We start from the raw sequence: 24028 nt of genomic DNA on the forward strand, positions 1-24028 counted from the left end.
CTTAAAATGGTAAGAATTTAGTTTTTACTATTTTCATTTGAAAAAGTCAAATCTCCAACCAATTCGCGGCACTGAAAGCGTGAGAGCTCTCGTCAATCTCAAGCAGCGGAATTATCAAGGAGAATTGCATCCAATTCTCCATCGGTGGCTCAATGATGTGGATAACGAGATTAATTCGACGCCCACTGCCCCAATTTCAGACCGCCGCGAATTTCTCATCCTCCGCGGCGGCGGTGGAGGCGGAGAGGTGCATAAGAGATGGGGCCAGGAACGACTGGAAGAGAGAAGAAATCAGCTCCATCTACGATTCCCCTGTTCTCGATCTGCTATTCCACGCTGTACGTCGTCTGCATTTCTCCTGCAATCACTGTTAGGTTAATTTAATTATCTTCTCGAATTGCCTTTTTTCAGGCTCAAGTTCATAGACATGCTCACAATTTCAGAGAGGTGCAGCAGTGCACGCTTCTATCAATTAAGACCGGTGGATGCAGCGAAGATTGTTCCTATTGCCCGCAGTCGTCCAGATACAGCACCGGCGTCAAAGCGCATAAGCTTATGAATAAAGACGCAGTCTTGGAGGCTGCTGAAAAGGTTCAATTCATATTTTCTATACTCAATTCATAATGTGAACTTAGATTTTATGGAGAAGCAATGGAGGTTTAGTTAGGGACTGTTGAATTGGTATGTGTTGATGACTATAGCTAGGAATGTCAATCGGGCCAGCCCACCGAGTTTCGGGCCAACCCTATTCGGGTTGCGGGTCAATCGGGTGCGGGCTAATCGGGCTGTGATTTTTTCGGGTTATAAAAGTTCAACCCTAACCCTAAAAGCTTAGGTTTCGGGCTAGCCCAACGGGCTAATCAGGTTGCTACCGCGCTTTTTCAATCCAATAAATAATGGTGAAAATTAGTTATATTTAGAAATGTAAAATATTTAATTATGATAAATTTGAGATATATGCTTAAACACAAAACATATGATCAAATACTAATATTTTGAGATTTATGCAAAATAAAACATAAACATCAAGAAATTTTAAAGCATGTTTTAGAAATTTAAATATATTTTTCAGTGAATTTGAAGTTTCTAATATATAGATCTATTATTTTAATAATAATAATTTTATATATAATTTATATATTTAATATATATAATTGAAAGTTATTTTTTTAGTAATCTATATTATAAAATAACCAATGAAGTGTCGAATTAGAGTAAAAAAAATAGAACGATAGAAATTTTATCGGGTTTTCGGGTCTGGCCCTAACGGGTTGCAGGTTAATCGGGTGCGGGCTAATCGGGCTAGAAATTTTCAGCCCTAACCCTGTAAATTTGGCGGGCTATTCGGGCCGGCCCACGGGTTGCGGGCTACATTGACATCCCTAACTATAGCAAATTGGCAATTCCCTTGAATCCCGAGATTCTTGTGGAAACCGGCATTTGGAAAGTTGTGCATGAAATTTGTGTGCTTTATTAGCTTGAGCAACTTGCTTTCATATGCATGTGAGAATTATATTTATAGCTCAATCGGTGGTGTCAAAGACAACTCATAGTAGCTATAGTAGAGCGTGCTATTGATTTGCTGCGTGATTTCTCTTTGATTATCCTACTTGAGCAAATTGCTTTCATATGCATGTGCATCGAACTTCTAAAGCATCTTGTTGTTTTGTTATGAAACAGGCAAAAGAGGCTGGTAGCACTCGGTTTTGTATGGGTGCAGCATGGCGAGACACTATAGGAAGGAAAACTAATTTCAACCAAATCCTTGAGTATGTTAAAGAAATAAGGTAATGGACTAATAATCTCTGTTATACATGTTACAAGTGTTGTTGAAAAATTCTCTAGTAACTTGATATGGTATGATAAAGCCCTTTTTATTAATATTTATCGACTTATTTATATGTTTAATTGTGTAACCATCTAACTGGTGTAGTCAAGACACATGGCATATATGCTTGTGGAAAAATAAGCCCGTTCATGTGCATGGTTAATGGACCTTTCCTCTTTCCTTACATGGATGCTTATACTGCAGCAAAATGTTACGTTGTCCTTTTTGTATCGTATGTTACATCTGTTTGCTCTAGCACGTTCTGGGTTCTTCCTATTTCTATTTTGCTGATTGCCAAACTTGTTCATCCTCCATCTGCATTAATTGTCTGAATTATCAGAAATGTTTTTCCTTTATAAGGGGTATGGGTTTGGAGGTTTGCTGCACTCTGGGGATGATAGAGAAGCAGCAAGCTTTAGCACTCAAGGAGGCAGGACTTACAGCTTACAATCATAATCTCGACACCTCAAGAGAATACTACCCAAATATTATAACCACTAGAAGCTATGATGAACGGCTCCAGACCATTGAGTATGTCCGTGACGCGGGCATCAACGTCTGTTCAGGTATTTGCTTACTTTTTCGTGCAAATAAATCTTGACTATGTCGTGTAATACTGCCTAGCTTATTATAGCCAAATTTTGCTTCCAACTTTCTGTTTCAGGTGGAATAATAGGGCTTGGTGAAGCCGAGGAGGATAGAGTTGGCTTGTTACATACATTGGCAACTCTCCCGGCGCACCCTGAGAGTGTTCCCATTAATGCGCTCATTGCTGTACAAGGCACACCCCTGGAAGATCAAAAGGTAATCCTATGATTAGATTTTAGCCAATCCTACAATTATGGAGTAATACTTTTTCAGGGGATTAAGGAAATTTATTTCTGGAAAGAATAAAACTATAGAAAGGGTCTAAGGATTAACTGTATTACTATCAAACATGAATTTTGTGAGCAGTGGAGGTGGTTTCTTATACATACAAAATTTCACAAGGTATATTAGAGCTTATGTATACATAAAGTTAGGTGAAAATAGAGTCTAATGCTTTTGAGTCTGCGGTTACTAGTATGACAAACTGATTGATCGGTGATATTATTATGCAGCCAGTTGAAATATGGGAGATGATCAGGATGATTGCAACAGCACGCATTGTGATGCCAAAGGCGATGGTGAGGCTCTCAGCTGGGAGAGTTCGTTTCTCAATGCCCGAGCAGGCACTTTGCTTTCTTGCTGGCGCAAATTCCATTTTCACGGGAGAGAAGCTCTTGACAACTCCCAACAACGACTATGATGCCGACCAGACCATGTTTAAGCTGCTCGGGCTCACTCCCAAAGCTCCTGATTTCTCACAAAAGTCGGCCATCTTTGAAACCGAACGTGTTGAGGTGGCAGCTTCGAGTTCTGGATGAATCTGCAATCTCTCTTTTCCTGTCTTTTCATATTGTAAACTTTATGAACTTGTGTAGCTCTAGGAAGATAGTCCTGCCTTTCATCCAATTCTGCACACTTGTAGTATATTGTTTGGTAGTATGTTATTTCAATCTGTTGTGTTACCAAAATTAGTGCTCGGTTTATGTAAGTTTAATTATTAATATCTTTAAACACACTGAATATAAAAAAAAACGTTACAATAACACATCAAGTACAAATGTTTTTGGAACCATAAAAAAATTGAAATGAACAAAAACATGGTTTCAGTGAACGAAGCTAAAAGAAACACGTAAGGTAATCGCAACATCGAATTGGTTAAATCATCAAAGAAAAAAAAAGTTCATATACATACAATGAAAGAAATATTACAAGCAATATGTATACTAAGAAACAATTTTGATAATCCTATATCATAAACTTTTGAAATTTTACATAGATTATGCATGATTTATTTTAATTTTTGGTATGAGTTATAATAGGGTGCAATTGCAAGACAGTTTGTTTGGTTTTAACTTCCTTTCAAAGTCCAAATAAATTAAAATAGCCGAAAGCATGTAATGACACCAAACAAATTGGACAAAAATATCGCAACATTATTAGGTGGCTTTGATAATATTTCTACTTGGCTTGTCACAAAAAGAAGTGAAAGAGACAATTATGTGTAATAATTCATGCACATTTCCAATTTCTTTCATGGGTTTATAGGTATATCTCTTCCTATTAACTTAATTAATGTATAAATTTTATAGTTGTATATATCGTTTTATAATGAGTGTGCATATTTTATACTTATATTAAGTTGGATATTGAATTCTAATTTGTTTTCGAATGCATTCTAGTAGTAATTTGTTAGTGGTAGTATTTTGTCCTAGTACGAAGTAGTATCACTTAATATTCGATTCAATTTTCCTAGTAAATGGAGTAATATCATACGTCAACTAAATTGTCCTGGATTCAATTTGAACCAAAATAAGTTTAATGAGATCAGAAAACTTAAATAAAAATCGTAAAAATTGCTAGACCATTTTAGTCTGTTTTTTTGGAATTGGCAAATGAAAGATTAGAAATATGACTATATGAGTGACTGAGAATTTCAAGCCAAAAAAAATGAGAATGTCAAGTTGATTTAATAGATGTGACGGGAAAATAAATTATTGATATTAAACTCCCTTGATTTGTGCCACAATCTCCGGTAGAGAAAAAATTGCTCCAAAATCAACAGCAACATTAAATCTTCATCGTATTTTTGTAAATTGTTTTTCCTTAATCAAACTACAAACATATTCCTATGTTCATTACCATTAATTTTAGTAGTCATATTAAGAAAATGAAAAAAGATTAATTCGTGTGAAGGAATCAAATAAACAAAACAAGTCATATCGCCCACTTGAGGTGATTTTGATTGTAACATTTGAACGGTTTTTTTGTTTCTAGGTATAATATCCCTCCATCCATGTTGATTTTTAGATACTGAAATTTGAATTTCAGATATTTGAAACAATAAAGCTATGTAACCAAATTTTGTACAATCAAAAATTAGTTTATTTAAGAAAAAATATAATTTATTTATGCATTTAATTAAAAAGTATAGACATACATATAGTATAGGGAACGTTCATAATATTATGATATTTGTGTATAATTTTTTAAATTTTTTTTAATCATAAAATATAATTAATGCATATTTTAATTCAAATTTGAAAAATAATAGAGAAATAATTCAAAATATAAAAATAAAAAATTGAAAATGAGGCCAAAAACTAATAAAGTGTTTTTAATTTGTTAACCAACTATATTTAGTATTTTAATATTTAATTAACACATTAAAATTACTAATATAATCTTGTTTTGGTTGTACAAAATTTGATTGTTTATCGTTACTCTGTTTGAAAATCGATAGTACCTATGACAAAGGATTTTAAAAGGCAGTGATAAAATATTGCATTACTGGTCAATTTATCATTCTCTCATGATGACTTATTAACTTTTCGTAGTCCTCCAAGAAGATAAAATTTGTGAGTGAAAATATATGGTTGAAAATAAAAATGCCCAATCTCCTAAGTTGTAAAATTGACCAATCATAAATATTACTCCACTATATGTTTTCATCAAAATTATACTAAATGCCACAGTGACAATTATATTTATAGGACAAATTCCTGCACAATGACAATTATATTTAGTAGGAAGACTTCTCACGTATAGTAAATTTAGTAATTGATCACGAGTACTTCATATTGAGATTGGTAACGATACTTCTTATTACTAGTACTACTCCATTTGTTTCTGAAAAATATGAACTATTTCCTTTTAATTTCGTTCCTAAAAGGTATAAACTTTCTAATTTTGAGAACTTTTTTCTCTCTAATGAGGTGAGACCTATTCTCTACTAACAAATGAAGTACTTTAAAAAAAAATCTTTCTATCTTTCTCTTACTTTACCAATTATATATTAAAAATCGTGTCGAACTAAATGTTCATACTCTTTGGGGACTGAGGGAGTATTATAGAACATTTATCCAAGGTGGGTGATGCATATAAGTTAACTAAAAAAAAAATATGTTGACTACAGATAGCATTACTCACATTTGCTTAAATCAGTTTTGAATATTTTTATTTTATGAAGTCAATTTTCATGAAAAGGTATAATTTTTCTTTTTGACACAATAAAAAAGGACAAGGGCAAAAGTGTACAAAGACAATGTAAAGTGTAAATGGAAGTGAAGCAAAGTCCAAACCGCGTGGGCCCATTTTCTAGAATTGCACTCCCCAACGTTGGACTTTTGTGCACGGTCCAGTACCTGTACCGCAAGGGGGGCCCGCACCAGATTTCTTCCCCTACTCTGCCCGTCTTACACGTGTCCGTGATGAGGCTGATGTTACACGTGTACGGTTCCTATCACGTCTCAGAGGTGGGGCCGCTAATACTGCTTACCCAGCTCTGTCAGATAGCGAATTGGCGCCAAGAACCAAACAAATGCTCCAATTTTTCTACTAACAGAGGTCTTTTAAAAGGCTATGGATTTTAAATCAAAGATAGGACATCACATATATAGTCAAAAAAGTGGAAGTAATTCGACTTTGGGCTAATTAACATAATTCCAATATTTGTAGATTTAGATGAAATTTTGGCATTAGATAATAGTGTTAGACTCTCTCAAAATCACATGAAGTGAGGAATATTGGATAAATTCTATAATTAGACATTAAGCTAAAATTACAAACAAAGATAGATAGATCATTTTAGCATTAGATAAAACAGTTGAACATTTGAATACTATATTAAGTGAGAAATGTCGAAAACTCAAGTCAATCAACAATAAAGTAAATAACGTAATGCATGTATTGCATATGAGTATTCAATGTTTGTATTTAGAGCAACACTACTGACTTATTCAGTCCACTAGAATTTTTCAACTTCAGATTGTTGAACATACCACGCTAAATAGTATTCCCTCCGTCCTAAGATATTAGAGTCCTTTCTTTTGGCACAAGAATTTAGGAGATAGTGTAAAGTGGTGTAAATGGAGTTAGTACTAAAGTAAATTTTTACTATAAATAAAAATGATTCAAATATATTAGGACACTCCAAAAAGAATAAGGATCTAATATCTTGGGATGGGGAGAGTAACAGGATAAAAGCAATGATCTTTCGAGCTAGTTGAGAGGAGGTGAGAGTGTACGGGTGAGAATGATCACAAGAGTTGCACATAAAAGATTATATGCATATAAATCATTTTTCTTTTACTTTTTATTTTTTCGTAATTAAAACATTCAAGCAATAGTAAGAGAAGCCAACCCAAACTAAAATGTTCTCATATTACTTTTTATTTTAACATATTCACAAAATTAGTCTCAATTCTGAATATAAAAATTTTCACTTTTTTTTTCTCTTCATTTTACTTATACCTTTTGAATTTAGTAGTATCAAAATTTATTTCATTTTTAAAAAAGGGTACAAAAATTGAGTCTTTACATAGTCAAAAGTGAAATTGAAGTGACCTCATTTCAAACCACTCCTCCTTTCTCTTTCACTGCAGTCTCTGTATATTAGCTGTCTCTACTAAATACTCTTCCATTTTCCTCATCTCTCTCTCTCCCCCCTTTTCACTTCATTGATTAACTCTTTATACGTATATATACACACTTTCAAACTCCTATCACACCCCCAATTTCGTGATCCTCTTCACAATTTCAACTCTGCTTTCCCTTTCGCTTTGTTTGTTGATTTATGCGTGTATTTCCGCGTGTGAAAACGTACATACACTCGTAACTGCTGCTGTACAATACATGTGTTGGCACAAATCCCTACGCCGTTGGCCAAAATTACTATTCCATATCTACCTAAAAAGGGCTCCGCCTATGGAATTCTCGAATTCGAGCTCTGGATTCCGCCGCGAAAGTTGAGATTTTTGGTTTTCATCTCTTCCTGACTGATTCTGATCCAGATTTTGCGTTGGTAAGCCCTTTCTAGCCTCCGTTTCCGTCTATGAATATTTTCCCCTGTTTTTTTTTATGTCAACTCGCGTTATTTAATTTTCATTTTTTTTTTCTCCCGAGTTTGATGCGTCATGAATATGCGTTTATTGGTGCTTATTAGTTGTTTCATTCAATGCTAATTAATCCTAATGCAGATGTTTGACATGATGAATTCGTTGATTTTGAATATTATAGATTATTGGGATAATAGTTTTATAAGGTTAACATGCATGGCTCTGCTATTTAATCATTTTCTAATCCCTAGTTTACCCCAATTAAAATTTGAAAAAAAGTTTTTTAATTTTATATGTGCAAAAATCATGGGGCCCCCAGGAGTTAATATACTCGATTGTGTTGTTTTCGGTCACACTCACAGTATATTTGGAGAATCAAAATTTCAATATGGCAAAGGGAAAAAGTCAGTAATAATGTTGAATCTGGATGTGAAGGTTTTTTGTTTTCTAATGTTAGATAGCAGCCTCAAGGTTTAATAGTGTTTGGATTTATGTTTTTGGTGGTTGGATAGTTGCTTTCTACTGCTTCTTTTACTCAAGAAAATGTGCATGCTGTTGAACAGCCAAGAGAATCTTGCTTCTGGTGTGGATTCTGTGGTTGATAGATGTTGAGTTTGGTGTATCATAATGAATGTCTTTAAATGAGTAAGGATAAAAATGATAACAGTTTTGAGAGATGAGGATTGTCTCTTTTGTAGTCATAATCATTTTTTATGTCATGTTACATGTAATTTGGTAGGCAATGCCGCAATGGTGAAGTAAATACGAAATCGGATCGTGATTGGAGACGTAGAATCCCGTGTTGTATATTGTATGCTTTGTATTGGAATATGAAGTTTGTTGATATTTTATAGTAGCCTTGTCTGTTTGTGGGGTTGTCATTAAATTATGTTATCTGATATCATCTTGGTCGAGGCCTGTTGGTTGTTTTGAGGGGACATTCATATTAAACAAAGGGATGTTTAGGCCTAACTAAGGAATTTTTGACCAAAATCGATACACTATATTCTTTTTTATAATGTATGCATATATTCTTTTATAGGAACCAAACCTACTGCGTTGCAGTCTCATATTCCACCTCAGATGTTTCCAAAATTTGGAAGCTATAGTTTATTCTCTACCTATTTATAGAACTACTTAGGACATTTCATGGTTGATGATTACACTCTTAACTTTGAATCTGTGGATCTTTCTTTTAGGTAGAGAACAAAGAAATATATGATTCTGCGAATAATTGCTTTTGGTCCTAAGTGTTTCATATGTATGGTTTTGGACTCGAACTCTTTTTTTAGCATGAAAGTACCCAAGTGACTGTTTTAATTGGATTTTGCATAGAATTAGCACTTTTTCCATTTGCCGTCTACTAAGAGGAATTTTTGTAGGAGAAGATGTTGCAACATAAAAGAGGCCTTATATCTCTTGAGCAAAGCAGCTTCATGGATATCATGCCAAAACGATTAAAGACGGATGACTCTCTTTCTTCAAAGGTTAGTTGTTGATCCAGTAATCGTATTTCTGATTGCTTCATCTGGTTAAGTGCCAAACCTCTGTGTTATACTACTGGCTTAGCAAGTTCACATGTAACTAATGGCTTAATGCAGTTTATTTTAATTTTTTTTAGTTCACAAAGTTTAGAGCATTTCATGTATTCCCATCCATGTTTACCACTGCTCACTGGAACAGGAAAAGAAAGAGAAATTTAGCGAACGGATTTCTGCTCTTCAACAGCTTGTCTCACCATATGGGAAGGTAGGTGCAGTAAAAAGGAAAATTTTGTGTTTTTGCATGTGATTTTCAGAAATTTATAACCGTTGATCATTCAACACAACGTGACTTTCTTGGATAGGTGAGGAAAAATGTGTAATTGATTCATTGTATGCTCACTTCATCCATCAGTCTGTTTACGTTTTCCAGATAATTTTCCTTGCCTAACTCTTCACCTTTGCTACAGACTGATACAGCTTCGGTCCTCTTAGAAGCAATGGAGTACATAAGGTTTCTTCATGAACAGGTTAAGGTATGAATTTTTGTTTCTTCACCATAATTAAGTAATGCTAGTACATTACAATGATATCTGTTGCTGTGAACTGAAATATGATCATTTCGAGAATTGACTTCATCAACGAATCACCCATTTTCATGTTGCACCTGAGAATTGCCCAAAAAATGTAATTGTAATTAGATAAGTAGAATCTTGCTTTCATCACATCGAAAAAACCTCACTGATTCGGTGAAAGATGTAAACACGTTCCGACTAGTAACATCTGTCTTGTACGTGCCATTTCGAAATCCTCCTCTGGAGTAAGGCGCTTACAATTTCTCTCAGTCTATATATCAGTTTACTCGTATCTTCCTTAGTTGCCTTTAGATAGACATCGTTGTTGTTCTGAGCTTACCTGTTGGCTGTTCTTCCGATGTAACAATGAAAGGGCTCTCAAAGAATGAAACAAGGCCCTAGAAGATAGGGAATCAATAAAATTAACATCAAATAAGGATGAATTTTGTTTTAATGCATCATTTTCCTACTTTTCAGGTACTAAGTGCTCCATACTTGTACAGTACACCAACACAATTACAGGTATGCTTTTTTTCGAATCACTCTCGACGATTTTTTTGTACTCCATGGTTCTTATCGATAAACTAAATGCACGTTACTTAATCCAGCCTAAAACCAGTTTGTGTTTGTTCTGAAGGGCGAAGAAGGATCCAGCCTCAGTGCCAAAGGCTTATGCGTTGTGCCTGTCTCATTCACTGTTGGAGTTGCTAACAGCAACGGTGCAGATATCTGGGCACCCATCAAGACAAGCCCTGCGACTTCCAAACGAGCTATATCCGAGGAAGCTTCAGTCATAACCCAGAGTTAGAAGCTTCAGTGTCGGAGTGACTGTCTGCGAATGAGAAAGATCACATTTTAGTTATTAGAAGCTATTGATCTGGGAATGAAGTGATGATGATAGTGTATGTATGAACTAAGATGTAAATTTATGGGAATGGTTGGAAATAAATCAACACTTTTTTGAGTTTCCTAACTTTCCTTACCTTTTGAATATAATTATTAATTTGGTTTATTCCTAGTATCATTAAACTATCATTGTCAAGAAAAAGGTAGTAACATCTAAGGTTAAGGTGGATAAGTTTTCCAATGAATATATCACTAGAAAAATTGGTAATAAAATTCTTAATAATTCTGAAAATTGTTGGTAAAATTATTAATAATTGTGGATATTGATTAAATTAAACTGCAAATTAATGTCACAACAAAAAATAATGATTAAGATAATAATACAATAAAGACCAAATGGTTATGAATTAGTGGGTGGGTAAAATAAGATATGATGTTGCTGTCACAAATTGAATTAGTGTTTCCCATTCAAGTAATGTTGGTTGAATTACAATTACTGATAAGTTTAATGTCATGACTCAAACTGTATTAAATTCAAAATTGATGGATGAAAACTAGGTATAACTTAAATGATTGACAATATTTTGGTTTGTTACAACCGAATTAAAGCCGGGTTCAGTTGAAAACTCTATTTTATATTCTGTTGGTTCGAATTATATTAATTTTGATGAAATAGAAATTTAAATTTCAAACATTTTTGGAATTGTAACCTTATTTACTAACAATAATTTTGACACTAGGATTATTTATGTTATACATACAGATAGATAATTATGCATGACATGGTTATTAATTTAGTTCATTAAAGAGATTAATGATGCTTCCTTTTAAAATTATTTTATCTTCAAATAATTCTTTCTTTTTCTCTTGAATGAAACATTTAGCTCTTTTTCCTAGAGTGTTATCAGGTTTTGCAGTTACGGTGATGATACAAAATCAATCTTTTTTCAATTGCATGATCTCTTGGGATTAGGTTTGTTTCTATGATGTATGATTCCTTGAATTTGGATGTTGGGTTTAAAAATTTGATCTTGATTTAATATTATGGATAATTTCTTGAAGTTGATGGAAGTCTTGTTATTTCACAAACAGTAATGCTGAGAATATGGGGAAGAAGGGAAGCTGGTTTTCAGCAATCAAAAGGGTTTTCACAAACAATTCAAAGGAAAAGGGATCCAATGTAAGTCTCTATTAACCATAGCAAAGTGATGTAGGCTTTTTTTTTCCCTGTGTTAAATGATGTGATTTTGCTATTAGCATATGTCTGTTTTAAGTTTGAAAATAACCTTTTGAATGTATTGATGGAGTTTAGGAGCTTTAGAAAGTAGATAACCTAATCATTTCAAAGTTGTCTATAACTATAACTCACATAATCTCCTGCTTTTCTCCTTTGTTTCAATGAATTTCACCAGAGATAAATATGTATGTGCCGGTTATTGGTTAATTTGCAATCCGTACCCCCTCGTTAAGGGGTTGTTCAATCGTCGGGTTAAGTCATTATCGATGTATACGATTCTCTAGTGCATATTTGGATGCTTTCTTGGGGTTTCCACGTAAAATCTTGGTGTCGTTTTGTCTATTTTATTGCGTTTGTTGCGTGCGCCATTGTAGCATTATCGTTTATCTATTTAGATTTCGAAGAAATATATACCGTTTCAGGGATCTGACAAGAAGAGCAGCAGCAAGGAAAAGAAGAAGGGGAAGGGGATTTTGAGGCGTGGAGAATCGCAGTCGTTTATTCCCCTGTTCGGAGAGCCAAGCAGCATCGAAAAAATATTAGGGGAAGCTGATCAGCTGCTGATTAGGCCTTCTCCGAGAGTTCCTTCTCCTATTCCTGCTTCTCCAAAGGCTGCTTCACCCCCGGCTTTCACTTCCGAGGCAGCTCAAGGCAGAGGGGAAATCGAGCGAGTGCAGAGGCCAGAAACGACTTTGAGAGATCAGCAACTCTCAGCCACCAAAATCCAGGCAGCGTATAGAGGCTACGTGGTAATGTATTCTCTTTCGTCCCCCACTCGCTCGTGCAGTGTGATTGACTCGTGCGTTTGAACATGATAGGCAAGGGGGAGTTTTCGACCTTTTAGGGGCTTAGTGAGGCTTCAAGTAGCGGTTAAAGGACAGAATGTGAAACAGCAGACAAGGAGTGCCATGAAACAAATGCAGTTCCTGGTCCGGGTTCAGACACAAATCCAGTCGCGAAGGATCCAAACGTTCCAGCACCACACGCGTAAGAGTGACAAGGCCGGCCAGAATGAAGATTGGGATGATAGTAGGCTATCGAAGGGGGAAGCTGAAGCAAGGGTGCAGAAACGCGTGGAGGCTGTCGTTAAGAGAGAGAGGGCAATGGCCTATGCGTACTCGAAACAGGTAAACGGTTCACCCTTTTTTGTCCTGTCTCGATTTACCTGCGAAAACTACAGGCCTCGATGAAGTTCAAATGGAAAAATGTCCTTTTAAAGTAGACCAATTTCTGTTCGTACGATATTATATGTACGTAGTGCTGTTTTGTGAGTTAAGTGGTGGGAGAGTAAAATATAGAGAGTGATGGTTCCACTTTATTAGGAAACGTGTCACTTTGAGTCGGACGTCCCAAAAAGGTCGCTGGTAAAATCTTAGTATGCTTAGATTTTTTGAGATGTTTGATTTGTTTTGCTTCCCTTATTATCTGTCACAACAGCTCCGGAAATCTAATCCAAAATCAACACAAAATTCTGCGGACGTTCGATCGGATGGATTCCCTTGGTCGTGGAACTGGTTGGAACGTAAGCTACCTCGAGCTGCAGCGAGGGGCATCTCGTTAACCCGGGCCGCTTTTGAGTTCAAGCCGAGCCCTCAGCCTCATGGGAATCTCATGTTCGACAATCACGAGTCTGCCACGCCCCGATCATCGAATAGTCTCGTGAGTTGCCCTCTGTTCTCCGTTCCTAACTACATGGCACCTACTGTCTCGGCCAAAGCCAGAGCGAGAGTGTATAGTAATCCGTGGGAGAGGTTCCCGGGGACTCCGGGAAGCAGCGACTCCAAGAGAAGGTTCTCATTTCCTCTGACCCCGAATGCTGGTTCGTGCAAGTGGAATAAAGGGTCGTCTAGTAGGGACTCTGACTCGCGAGTGGGAACGTATACATGCGAGGATGCTCGTTCCATCGGAGATCTCAGCGTGGATTCGCCGGTTTCTATTCCTGCAGGTTTAGTTGGGAGAAAACCATTAAACAGATTTGTGTGATTTTAGTGTATGTTTATGTTGTAAGATTATTGAGGTTGTTCTTGTAAGTTTTATACACTAATGCATCCTAGAGATCTTTAGACTATAGGGATGCGATAACTTCGGTTGTTAGAGATAACGAGGGACACACATCGGTCCCAAGGGATAACGAGGCATAAAGATAAATAGCAGACAATACATCATAATAATAGTATGAAATAGTCATTTAAATCATGAAATTTAATCAAATTATGTCATATCATTGTACAAAACAACGTCTTTTGGTGATGCTCAAAACAATATTGTTTCATTAAAATAAATATTTTTCCTTTGATATTCCTTTATTTTTCTTTTCTTTACTTGAAATAACATTGTTTTGCATGTGGATGAGACAAATTGAAAAAAGATTAGAACTTTCTAATTTAATACTATTATTTTGTTTTCGAACTTCATACATTTGAAAAAAAAATCATTAGTTAAATGACTATTATTCGTAGTAATATTGAGTCGGAAATTTCTTCAACTAAACTTTATAAAAATAGGCTAGAATTAAATGTCTCCAAAAATAAAATTATCTACAAAACTCGTCAAATATTTATACAGTTAGAACAAAAGAATATACTATCGAGAATACGATGAGTCCAATACACCATTCGGCTTAAGCAACAAATTAGATTGTAACAACTCAATCGTGCATAAATTACTTCAATGCATATGACCATTTTGTTTGTTTATTTGTTATTTACATATAGATTATCGTCAATTAATTTGATAGCATTTGATGAGATTCTCGTTACCTAACTTTGAGGCCAAATAATATGATTGAAAATAAAGTGGCTGATTCACCACTCATTCCTAAATTATTAATACAACCAATTTCTGCAATAAACACATTACCAAACAAGGGCACCGTACCATGTCCCGTGCAAGTATTATTTGTAAGCACTATTGTACGTCAATATTTTTAAAATATTAGTACTAGTTTATTTTATATTTAAATTACAGAATTTACAAATCAAATAAATCAAATTCAGTTTTATGATTTTATTTAATCTCTTTAAAAATTAAGCTCGTCTGGTAAGATACTTCTCATCCATTTCATTAGTCGAGAGTTCGAGCATTATGTCATAATTTAGATTACATAGTCTCGGACTCTACTAAAACAAGTGTTCGCCCTTGATTAAAGGCAAAAGGAACAAATCAAGTTACATTTAGATTTGGACCCGTTGGCAAAATACTTCTCCTCCATTCAATGGATTTAATTTGAATGAATGATTCAATTTTCAAGTCATCACAAGGGCAAACAAATATGCAAATTGTCGGAAAAAAACACTCAGTTTGGTCAATCCCATAACTTTTAGAAATACTAGCAGATGAATACAAATAACTTTTACAATTTTAACAACTGCTACCATATTTCATACTCCTTCCGTTCCATAGTAATAGAGGCGTTTTTCCATTTCCGTCCGTTCCATAGTAATAGAGTCATTTCCCTTTTTAGTAAAAGTCATTACAATTTTTCCACACCTACTTTACTCTCTCTTACTTTTTTCTATCTTCATCTCTCTACCTTTTTTATTTTCCACTTTATTCTCTCTTTACTTAACTCACCTAACACAATTTTTCTTAATTTCCGTGCTGAAAAGTTTTTCCTCCCTTACTATGGAACGGAGGGAGTAGTTAACTAATAGTAATCCGTGGAGTATCATTTCTTATGTATAGTCCATCTTTGGCTTATAAATAAGGCAAGAAAAATTACTAAAAGCGTAGGACGGCAAATTTTTTGCTACTCCTATATAATTGAGAGAAATTTTAAAATTGCGTTTACTATTTTTGATCAGAAATTGAGCATGACGACTTTTTTGACAATTTTTTAAAAAATTTATTGGGTATTTTCTGGTATTTAAAATAATATAGTTAAATGAAAGTAGTCGACAGTTATTTGGAAATAGCAAATGCCAAATATAGGTGAGTATGAGTCTCTCTTTCTATATATATATGGACGCAGAGATTGAAGAGACTTCCAAAATCAAAGGCCATCTCAGCTCTCATCTCAGCCTCTCTTCACCATCTTTCCCACCACACCTCGTGTCCCCACCACCACCTCTCTCTCTCTCTCGAATACGCTTCAACAATCGACAATCACAATGGCCATGACGCTGAATGCCATCGCCTTTCAATCCCCAAAACGCCCCTCCTTCGCACCCCACCGATCTCCCACCTTATGCATGGCCTCCTCTCTTCGCTCCGCTTCCAAGTAACCTCCTCACTTCACATTTTCTCCAATTTTCCTTTCTAATTAACCGTTTTCCCCGATCTCACCTTTTCTTCTAATTTGTTTCATATTGTGTTTGTGAGAATGGATTGATGTGTGAGCTGCTTCTGATTTTCTGAATAATTTCATTCAATCGAGACTCGCTTTTTTCTGAAGATTTTAGGTTAAATTTTCCCCTCTTTCTAGGGATGTAATAGTCCTAGTAATGCTGGAGAATGTAATTTTGTGCCCAATTTCCCTTTCCATGTGAACAAGTATGCAGGATTTTCGTTTCTGGATTTGGACTAAGTTTTAGGCTGTTGTATAGGTGTCCTTTTTTATTTTATTTAGGAACAGAGGCATGTGATTTGGTGAGAAATTTTGGATTTCTATCCAGCTAGCTGATGCTGGTCCCAACCTCTTTGGATTTGTGTGGTTTAGATTGATATAGGCGTACTTACTCGTTTACATTGTTAACATATTGTGTTCATATGGAAGTAAACATCTTTCACATGTTTATTTAGGTGAAGAAATTAAAAAACTACGATTATCGTATGCAGACGTATTTGGTATCAGATATAGTTCAGTTTGTAGAATTTTCAAGACTTCTTTCTCTTAGCCTATTTTATTGTATTGTTCATAGCTGCATATTAGGAATCCCGCAAAACGTAGTTAATTTACTATGATCCTTCTTGTTTGTTGTTACTGAAGTGTGCTTTCTCTTGTTTAGAAGAGAGAGATTATGTTTTACTCTCTATTATCAGGTTTCATGGTATAATTGCTCTGTTCCTGAAACCATATGGGAGTTTACAAGGGTAGTTTCCAGTTTTGAACTTTGAATCATAGTTAAGCAACGTTTGACTCGAACGTAAGACCTTTGGCCTTAGACATTGACCACTCTACCATTTGGCAAACACACTCACACACACAGTGAAGAAACCTTTGATGTTGTGGTTCAGTCATCATGAAGAGAGTACTTCTGTTCAGTAGAAATACCTAAACATGCCGCTATCAGAAACAATCATTCTTCTATGTTCATATTTCATCTTTCTGTCTTCTAATAGCAATAATCTGTATATGCTTGCACTGATCTTTTGCAGAGAGGTTGAGACTGTCAAGAAGCCTTTTAGTCCACCACGCGAGGTGCATGTTCAAGTAACGCACTCTATGCCTCCAGAAAAAGTCGAGATCTTTAAATCTCTGGAAGGTTGGGCTGAGGATAATCTACTAGTCCACCTTAAGCCTGTAGAAAAATGCTGGCAGCCTCAGGATTTCCTGCCGGATCCAAGCAGTGATGGATTTCATGATCAGGTGAAGGAATTGAGGGAAAGAGCCAAAGAGATTCCAGATGATTATTTTGTTGTTTTGGTTGGTGATATGGTCACCGAGGAAGCGCTTCCTACTTATCAAACCATGATCAATACATTAGATGGTGTGCGCGATGAAACAGGGGCTAGCCCGACTCCTTGGGCTGTTTGGACTAGGGCATGGACTGCCGAGGAAAATAGGCATGGCGACCTTCTTAATAAGTATCTCTACCTGTCTGGACGAGTCGATATGAAACAGATTGAGAAGACTATCCAATATCTGATTGGTTCAGGAATGGTGAGTCTTGGGTTTATTTGCTTTTTCGTTCGTGCTTTTGCTATTATATGACTAACAATATGATGTGTACTCATCGATACTTTTTTCAGGATCCTCGGACAGAGAACAATCCGTACCTTGGATTTATATACACGTCCTTCCAAGAAAGAGCTACTTTCGTTTCCCATGGCAACACTGCCAGGCTAGCCAGGGAGCACGGGGACATGAAACTAGCTCAAATCTGTGGTACTATTGCAGCAGACGAGAAGCGCCATGAAACTGCATACACCAAGATAACAGAAAAGCTATTTGAGATCGACCCTGATGCAACAGTGCTAGCTTTTGCTGACATGATGAGGAAGAAGATCGCTATGCCAGCCCATTTGATGTATGATGGCCGCGATGACAACCTTTTCGACAACTTCTCAGCTGTCGCTCAGCGCCTTGGCATATACACTGCCAAAGACTACGCCGACATCCTAGAGCACTTGGTCAAGAGATGGAATGTGTCTCAGTTAAGAGGACTGTCCGCTGAAGGGCAGGAAGCTCAGGATTATGTCTGTGGACTGCCTCCGAGAATCAGAAAGTTGCAGGAGAGAGCACAGACGAGGGCCAAACAAGGACCACGGATCCCGTTTAGCTGGGTACATGACAGAGAGGTGCAACTCTAAGTTCACGTGCTCGAATGTTACAGTTCGAATTCGCTGCTTTGTCTGTAGCGATTCGGAGATTGTAGATACCAGTTTGCTGAAATCATGATATCAGATCTTCATATAGGCGTAGCTCTCTAGTTTTACAATGTTCGTCTAAGTTTGGGAACTATTAAACTGTCAATTGTTGCAAGGGAATTTTGGACTAAGAATTCTGCTTATGCTTCAATTTGGTTATATATAATAAACTTCCATGAAAGGATTTGTATAACTAGTGCCTTTGAACCAATTTTTTTCTCTAGTTTCCATTTGAAAGGATCTATGGCTACACTTGTTTTAATGAGTTTGTAAGCTCCAACCTTTTGTGACATGTTCAGTCAAGTTAATGGCTAAGATAATACATGATTTTTTTAAAAAATTTACTCGATTTCTAAAACATGGAGTATATGCAAGTTGTCTGAATCCTAATATTTTAGGGCAAATTGTTGAAAAGCTATGAGATTTGGTCGGTTTTGTTTGATCAAGTCTCTAGTAATTTTAAAAATCAGCAGGGAAAAGCATAACGTTTTTATTTGTTCGCAATTATTCCATGGTGAACAATATGTTCATCTATGTGCAATACAATTGATGTTTTTCAACGAATCGACATTGTTTTCTTTATGAATAGACATCGTTTGTTAACTCATCGGTGGCGGCGTCCACATATGATTTTTCGGCTGCCATATTAGATATAGTTTCACCCAAAAAATTCGTTGTGGAATAATTGCGAACAACTTAAAATGCGGGACGAACTAGAATTTAACCAAATTTCAGGGTTTTTTTCGGCAATTTTCCCAATATTTTATGCATGAGACACAAATATAGTAGTACTACTATGTTGTACTCCACATTTTTAAAAAGTTTGCACGGTGTCAAACATCTATACAACTAGGATTATTAGTTACGGTAAGTTGTTTTAAACACATACATACTATCACACCTTCTTAATGAGAAACAACTTAAAAGTGTTCAAATCCAATTTCAAACTAAATTTGTGAATGTGTAAGCGTCTAATCTTATTAGTTACTATGATACGTTGTTTTAAAGACATGTCACACTTCCACACCTTGTTAATGACATACAACTTCAAGTGATCAAATCCATTTTCAAACTAAATTTGTGAATGTGTATACGTCGAATCTATTTAAAGGCTTGTCACACCTTCTTGATGAGAGACAACTTAAAATGGGCAAATCCAATTTCGAACTAATTAAATGTATGGATGTGTATACGCCTTCTTATTAGTTAATGATAAAGTTGTGTTAAACGCATGTCACACTTTCTTAACGAGACATAACTTTGAGGACAAATCCGCACTAAATTTGTGAATGTTATTCGTCTATAAAATACAGTTTTAATATAATATTCAATTATTTGACTAAACAAATATTTATTCATGCAAAAGGAATACTATAAAAACGCCAACCGACAATGCTATAGAAGTTGTTTACTCCTATAAATTATAACATCAAAACGCAACTAACATGACAGTTGACATGGACGCATTCAATATACTCACTCCGTTCCATAGTAGTAGAGATATTTCTTTCCGGTACGAAGATTAAAAAAATGTGTGTAATGTAGTAAATATAAAGATAATAAAGTAAGAGAGCGGAAAAAGTAAGTGAGAAGAAAAGTGTTGACTTTTACTTAAAAAAAAAAATGACCCCACTACTATAGAACGTACCAAAATGACAAAATGACTCTAATACTATGGAACGGAGAGAGTAGGATTTTTCAACACTCTTTGATTAGTTGATAGTACTTGTATTAGTTGTATAGTTGTATGTACGCTTACATTGTTAGAGACAAAAACCTCATTTGCCTTAAAAACACATTGTTATCTACCAACTATGATATGGATAACACTATTATCAATATTTTAAAAACCGGACATGACCGGTCGATTTGGCCTTGAACTGGAGCTTTATCCGGTAAGGTTTAACCTATAAAACTAGTGGACATTTCAACTTTACTCTCTTCACCTAACACAAAAAATAAAATTGCATAAAATCTTGTGCCGCCCAAGAAATGGGTCATATTCTTTGGAAGGGAGGCAGTATTAAATTTGAATTAATATGTATTCTATATGAAATACTGTATCAAAATTTTCTCTCCACTAACTAATATTACTCCTAATGCATAAGGGTTTAGTTATCATAGATCAAGATATTTCGATCCGACCATTTGAATCGTGAATTAATAGTTCCTGCATTTCACTTACTATTGGGAAAAGTGGTGATAATTATCAAAGAGTATCAAAATAAATTGATACTTGCACAACGGAATCAAGATAATTCTTTTCCCTCTTGCTAGATTAAATAATGGGATCAAACTAAGAAAATAAATTTGGTGCAGAATAAAAACATGAGACGAAAATTTTACGTAGAAAATCCAAATCAGGAAAAAGCATGAGACCAAAGTCTAAATCTTCCACCTTCCACTGAGTGTTGAGTATACCCACCCCCATGTGGAAGCCACCATCTTTGACCATAAAAGATTAATGGTGAAGATATTGAGAAAAATGCAATAGAATGCAAATGGCAGTATTTACACTACATAAGTCCACCTTTGGTATCTCTCTTCAACAATTGTGGCTATAGGGGTTATACTATGTTGGTAGTAAGTAAGATTCTTGGTAGCAATAACAATCAAATACCTTGTCGTCTTATGGGGGTTTGGATGGCCAAAGTCAATGGCCTCAGCCTTAAAATCTTGTTAAATAGGAGTATTACTATTAAGCATGCGTTTTATTCATTTTGATTCAAAATGTCAAGGGTTTATGATCTTTGGGAGAAACTGGTTGGTGCTGTTCTTGACAGGGAGGAGCTCCGGCGACTTGCCCTTCGTTCCAGCCCCAGCTCCAGCCTCGGCTCCAGTTTTTCCGATTACTCCTCGGGCTTCAGTTATGACTCCACCGGTATGGTTGTAATACTACTACTACTACTACTACTAATATATGTGTATGAATACTGAACGGTCAAATCGAAATTTTCATTTAAAATTCTTGTTATTTTTATCGCCAGCCTATCACATTGCACTGCCCATGGAGCTGAAAGAGATTATAAAAGCAACAGAAAACTTTCAACCAGCCATGTTCATTGGGGAAGGAGGCATGTGTCAAGCTTTTAGGGCGTGGATCGATGAGCACACCCTCATTGCTTCGAATCCTGAATCGGGATTGGCTGTTGCAATTAAGAAATGGAAGAATTTCGTGAAACAAGATTGGTTGGTAGGTTTGTGCTTCCGAAGATTACTTCTTAGAACTAAATTTATGAGATGATGTTTTACAAATCACGAACCACTTATGCAGAAGGAAATTGATTATATGGTTCAACTTAGTCATCCAAACTTGGTCAATCTAATTGGCTACTGCACGGAGAAACACCACATGATGTTGGTTTATGAGTTCGTGCCCAATGGAAAATTGAAGGATCACTTGTTCACAAGTAACTTTTTTTGTTGGATGAGCATTCATAACATATTTTGTGTTGGGACAAATTTTAAAAGTCATGAGAAAAAACAACCTAAATTTCGATATGATCTTATTTTGTGGTAGACTTGATTTACCTTGTTGCTTCATAGATGGATACCCATCATTTTCTTGGGCGAGGAGAATCAAAGTCGCTCTCGACATTGCTAGAGGGCTTAGCTACTTGCATGAAAGAGATATACCAACCATACACCGAGATTTCAAGAGTTCTAACATTCTTCTAGATTGGGTAGATGTGATTTAACTTTTCTTGTTGCTTTGGTGGTTAATTGAAATTAACTACCAATGACACTATGTTTTATATATTTGGTGTGTAGGAACTGAATGCAAAGCTATCGAACTATTGTTACGGTACAGATGATCCTGTCGATGAAACGACTAGCTTTCAAACTCCTCAAGTATTCATTAATCCCAGTTACACTGCACCTGAATATACAACAAAAGGTTCTCGATCGTTCCTCCGTTACTTCATGTTCAAAGTGTCGTCCTAAACTCCTCTTCTGAACAGGTCACCTAACCACTAAGTCAAATGTGTACACCTTTGGAGTTGTTTTACTAGAGTTGCTATCCGGCACTCGAGCATCAGATCTGAAGTTGAAAAAGTCATGTATTGTTACAAAGACAACATTGCAGCAGATGAATATGGATGTGCGATTAAGCAGCCAGTACCCTCGTGATGATGCGTATGAAGTTGTGAAGCTGGCATTGAGGTGCATAAACATTGATCCAGAGTCGAGACCGATAATAAGCGATGTTGTGGCAGCACTAGAGCAGTTCTTAGGAGATGAGCCAATGCTGCAAATTAACAACCTTGATTAATACAATGTTGATTTTTAAACTGATCATAGCCACATCATTTTCGCCTTATTGTATTTCCAATGTTTTGATTGTTATATATCGGTCGTTTGTTCATTCACTTTGAGTGTCTATTCCCTTGAGGAAAAACAATAAAAATTACAAATGAGTTTCCGCCATCATAGCTAATTTGGGTACCCAATTACACGACGGTAGTACAGATAAAGAGTTTTTCATTGCATCAACATTAGTTTATTCACTTAGACAACAAAATTGATGAAACATAATATTTGTAGTGGCTCTACACAATCAATTTTTGATATAAAGAATCAATACTAGAAATTTAATTTTAGAAATGTCGGAATGTCAAAATAATACTAGAAATTATCTAAATTGGAAAAATGTGGCGATTTGTTCGAGGCCGCAATCAAAACCCAAAAGATGAAAGGCACGGAGAATCGCGTCGATGTTGCCAACCTTCAATGCAAATTTTCGCCATTTGATGTAAAATCGACGACCTTGCTCTGCAAATTGGCTGTTAACACAGCTAATAAACCGTTTGATTTGTCAATCAATTAACTTTTTCCAATCGAATCGGGTAAAAATGAATCAAACTAAAATATGTAGCGATTTGTTCGAGGCCGCAATCAAAACCGATAAGAGATGAAAGGCACGGAGAATCGCTTCGATGTTGCCAACCTTCAATGCAAATTTTCGTCATTTGATTAAAAATCGACGTCCTTGCTCTGCAAATTGGCTGCTAACTAATAAACCGTTTGATTTCACAATCGACTGCTTTTTCCAAGTGAAAATGAATGAGATTAAAACATGTAGCGATTTGTTCGAGGCCGCAATCAAAACCGAAAAGAGATGAAAGGCACGGAGAATCGCTTTGATATTGCCAACCTTCAATGCAAGTTTTCGCCATTGATATAAAATCAGCGTCCTTGCTCTGCAAATTGGCTTTTTCCAAAAATTTCAGGAATAACAATTTTTGAGAGACAAAAATAAAGGACTAAAATCATGAAAAAAAAACGACGATTTCAACTATAACGGCTTATCGATCTTTGATGAAGCACGTAGAGATATTGAAGCGATGAAGCTACTGACATTTAGGTTGAAACGTAAGAAGGTATTTATAGGCGTAAGCGACTCCGAAACCCTAGCTAGGCATTGGCCAAATTACCCTTCGCAATTAATTCTTTTCCTACTGTATTTTCTAATTTTATCACCACCTTCAAAATTTGCATATTAGCTATTCAATTTTTGATATCGTCTTATTCTTATGTTATACTCTCATTCATTACTCATTTTAGTCCATCCACATATGTTATCCACTGTATTTTTTTTTTAACAAGTGAGT

The 24028-nt window shown here is 35.7% G+C and overlaps 5 protein-coding genes and 3 non-coding genes across 11 annotated transcripts; 5 read left to right on the forward strand and 3 right to left on the reverse strand.

Moving 5' to 3' along the window:
- Window positions 1–29: 29 nt before the first annotated feature.
- On the forward strand, window positions 30–3387 carry LOC125218582 (biotin synthase, mitochondrial-like). The gene is made up of 6 exons (XM_048120271.2): window positions 30–338; window positions 412–591; window positions 1681–1787; window positions 2189–2394; window positions 2493–2632; window positions 2929–3387. The coding sequence occupies exons 1-6, from the start codon at window positions 153–155 to the stop codon at window positions 3232–3234; spliced, it is 1125 nt and encodes a 374-aa protein (XP_047976228.1). The 5' UTR covers window positions 30–152; the 3' UTR covers window positions 3235–3387.
- Window positions 3388–7321: 3934 nt separating this feature from the next.
- On the forward strand, window positions 7322–10772 carry LOC125218583 (transcription factor bHLH153). 4 transcript variants are annotated; one of them, XM_048120275.2, is made up of 6 exons: window positions 7322–7715; window positions 9138–9236; window positions 9433–9498; window positions 9701–9766; window positions 10283–10327; window positions 10443–10772. In XM_048120275.2, exons 2-6 carry the CDS (start codon window positions 9138–9140, stop codon window positions 10611–10613), a joined length of 447 nt encoding a protein of 148 aa, XP_047976232.1. In that variant the 5' UTR covers window positions 7322–7715; the 3' UTR covers window positions 10614–10772. The 4 variants fall into 4 exon arrangements, with proteins under 4 accessions (XP_047976232.1, XP_047976229.1, XP_047976230.1 ...); XM_048120272.2 differs by having other exon boundaries at window positions 7327–7715; window positions 9132–9236; XM_048120273.2 differs by lacking the exon at window positions 7322–7715 and adding an exon at window positions 8253–8394 and having other exon boundaries at window positions 9132–9236.
- A 744-nt stretch (window positions 10773–11516) lies between these two features.
- LOC125217515 (protein IQ-DOMAIN 13-like) lies at window positions 11517–13956 on the forward strand. The gene is made up of 5 exons (XM_048119033.2): window positions 11517–11624; window positions 11744–11831; window positions 12311–12637; window positions 12707–13015; window positions 13326–13956. The coding sequence occupies exons 2-5, from the start codon at window positions 11757–11759 to the stop codon at window positions 13869–13871; spliced, it is 1257 nt and encodes a 418-aa protein (XP_047974990.1). The 5' UTR covers window positions 11517–11624; window positions 11744–11756; the 3' UTR covers window positions 13872–13956.
- Window positions 13957–15861: 1905 nt separating this feature from the next.
- Window positions 15862–18609, forward strand: LOC125223686 (stearoyl-[acyl-carrier-protein] 9-desaturase, chloroplastic-like). Its single transcript, XM_048126940.2, has 3 exons — window positions 15862–16107; window positions 17205–17709; window positions 17799–18609. The coding sequence occupies exons 1-3, from the start codon at window positions 15998–16000 to the stop codon at window positions 18357–18359; spliced, it is 1176 nt and encodes a 391-aa protein (XP_047982897.1). The 5' UTR covers window positions 15862–15997; the 3' UTR covers window positions 18360–18609.
- A 2484-nt stretch (window positions 18610–21093) lies between these two features.
- Window positions 21094–22782, forward strand: LOC125220049 (putative serine/threonine-protein kinase PBL3). The gene is made up of 6 exons (XM_048122165.2): window positions 21094–21297; window positions 21404–21609; window positions 21691–21826; window positions 21963–22099; window positions 22188–22314; window positions 22379–22782. Exons 1-6 carry the CDS (start codon window positions 21147–21149, stop codon window positions 22687–22689), a joined length of 1068 nt encoding a protein of 355 aa, XP_047978122.1. The 5' UTR covers window positions 21094–21146; the 3' UTR covers window positions 22690–22782.
- Window positions 22783–23065: 283 nt separating this feature from the next.
- Window positions 23066–23190, reverse strand: LOC125199749 (small nucleolar RNA snoR86). Its single transcript, XR_007172626.1, has one exon. It is a non-coding gene; the product is annotated as a small nucleolar RNA snoR86 (small nucleolar RNA).
- Window positions 23191–23285: 95 nt separating this feature from the next.
- LOC125199748 (small nucleolar RNA snoR86) lies at window positions 23286–23412 on the reverse strand. Its single transcript, XR_007172625.1, has one exon. It is a non-coding gene; the product is annotated as a small nucleolar RNA snoR86 (small nucleolar RNA).
- An 80-nt stretch (window positions 23413–23492) lies between these two features.
- LOC125199750 (small nucleolar RNA snoR86) lies at window positions 23493–23618 on the reverse strand. The gene has a single exon (XR_007172627.1). It is a non-coding gene; the product is annotated as a small nucleolar RNA snoR86 (small nucleolar RNA).
- Window positions 23619–24028: the final 410 nt, after the last annotated feature.

Source organism: Salvia hispanica, chromosome 1 (assembly GCF_029641045.1).
Source record: "Salvia hispanica isolate PSC_SH4W2 chromosome 1, Shi_PSC_v1, whole genome shotgun sequence".
NCBI classification, from domain to species: Eukaryota; Viridiplantae; Streptophyta; class Magnoliopsida; order Lamiales; family Lamiaceae; genus Salvia; species Salvia hispanica.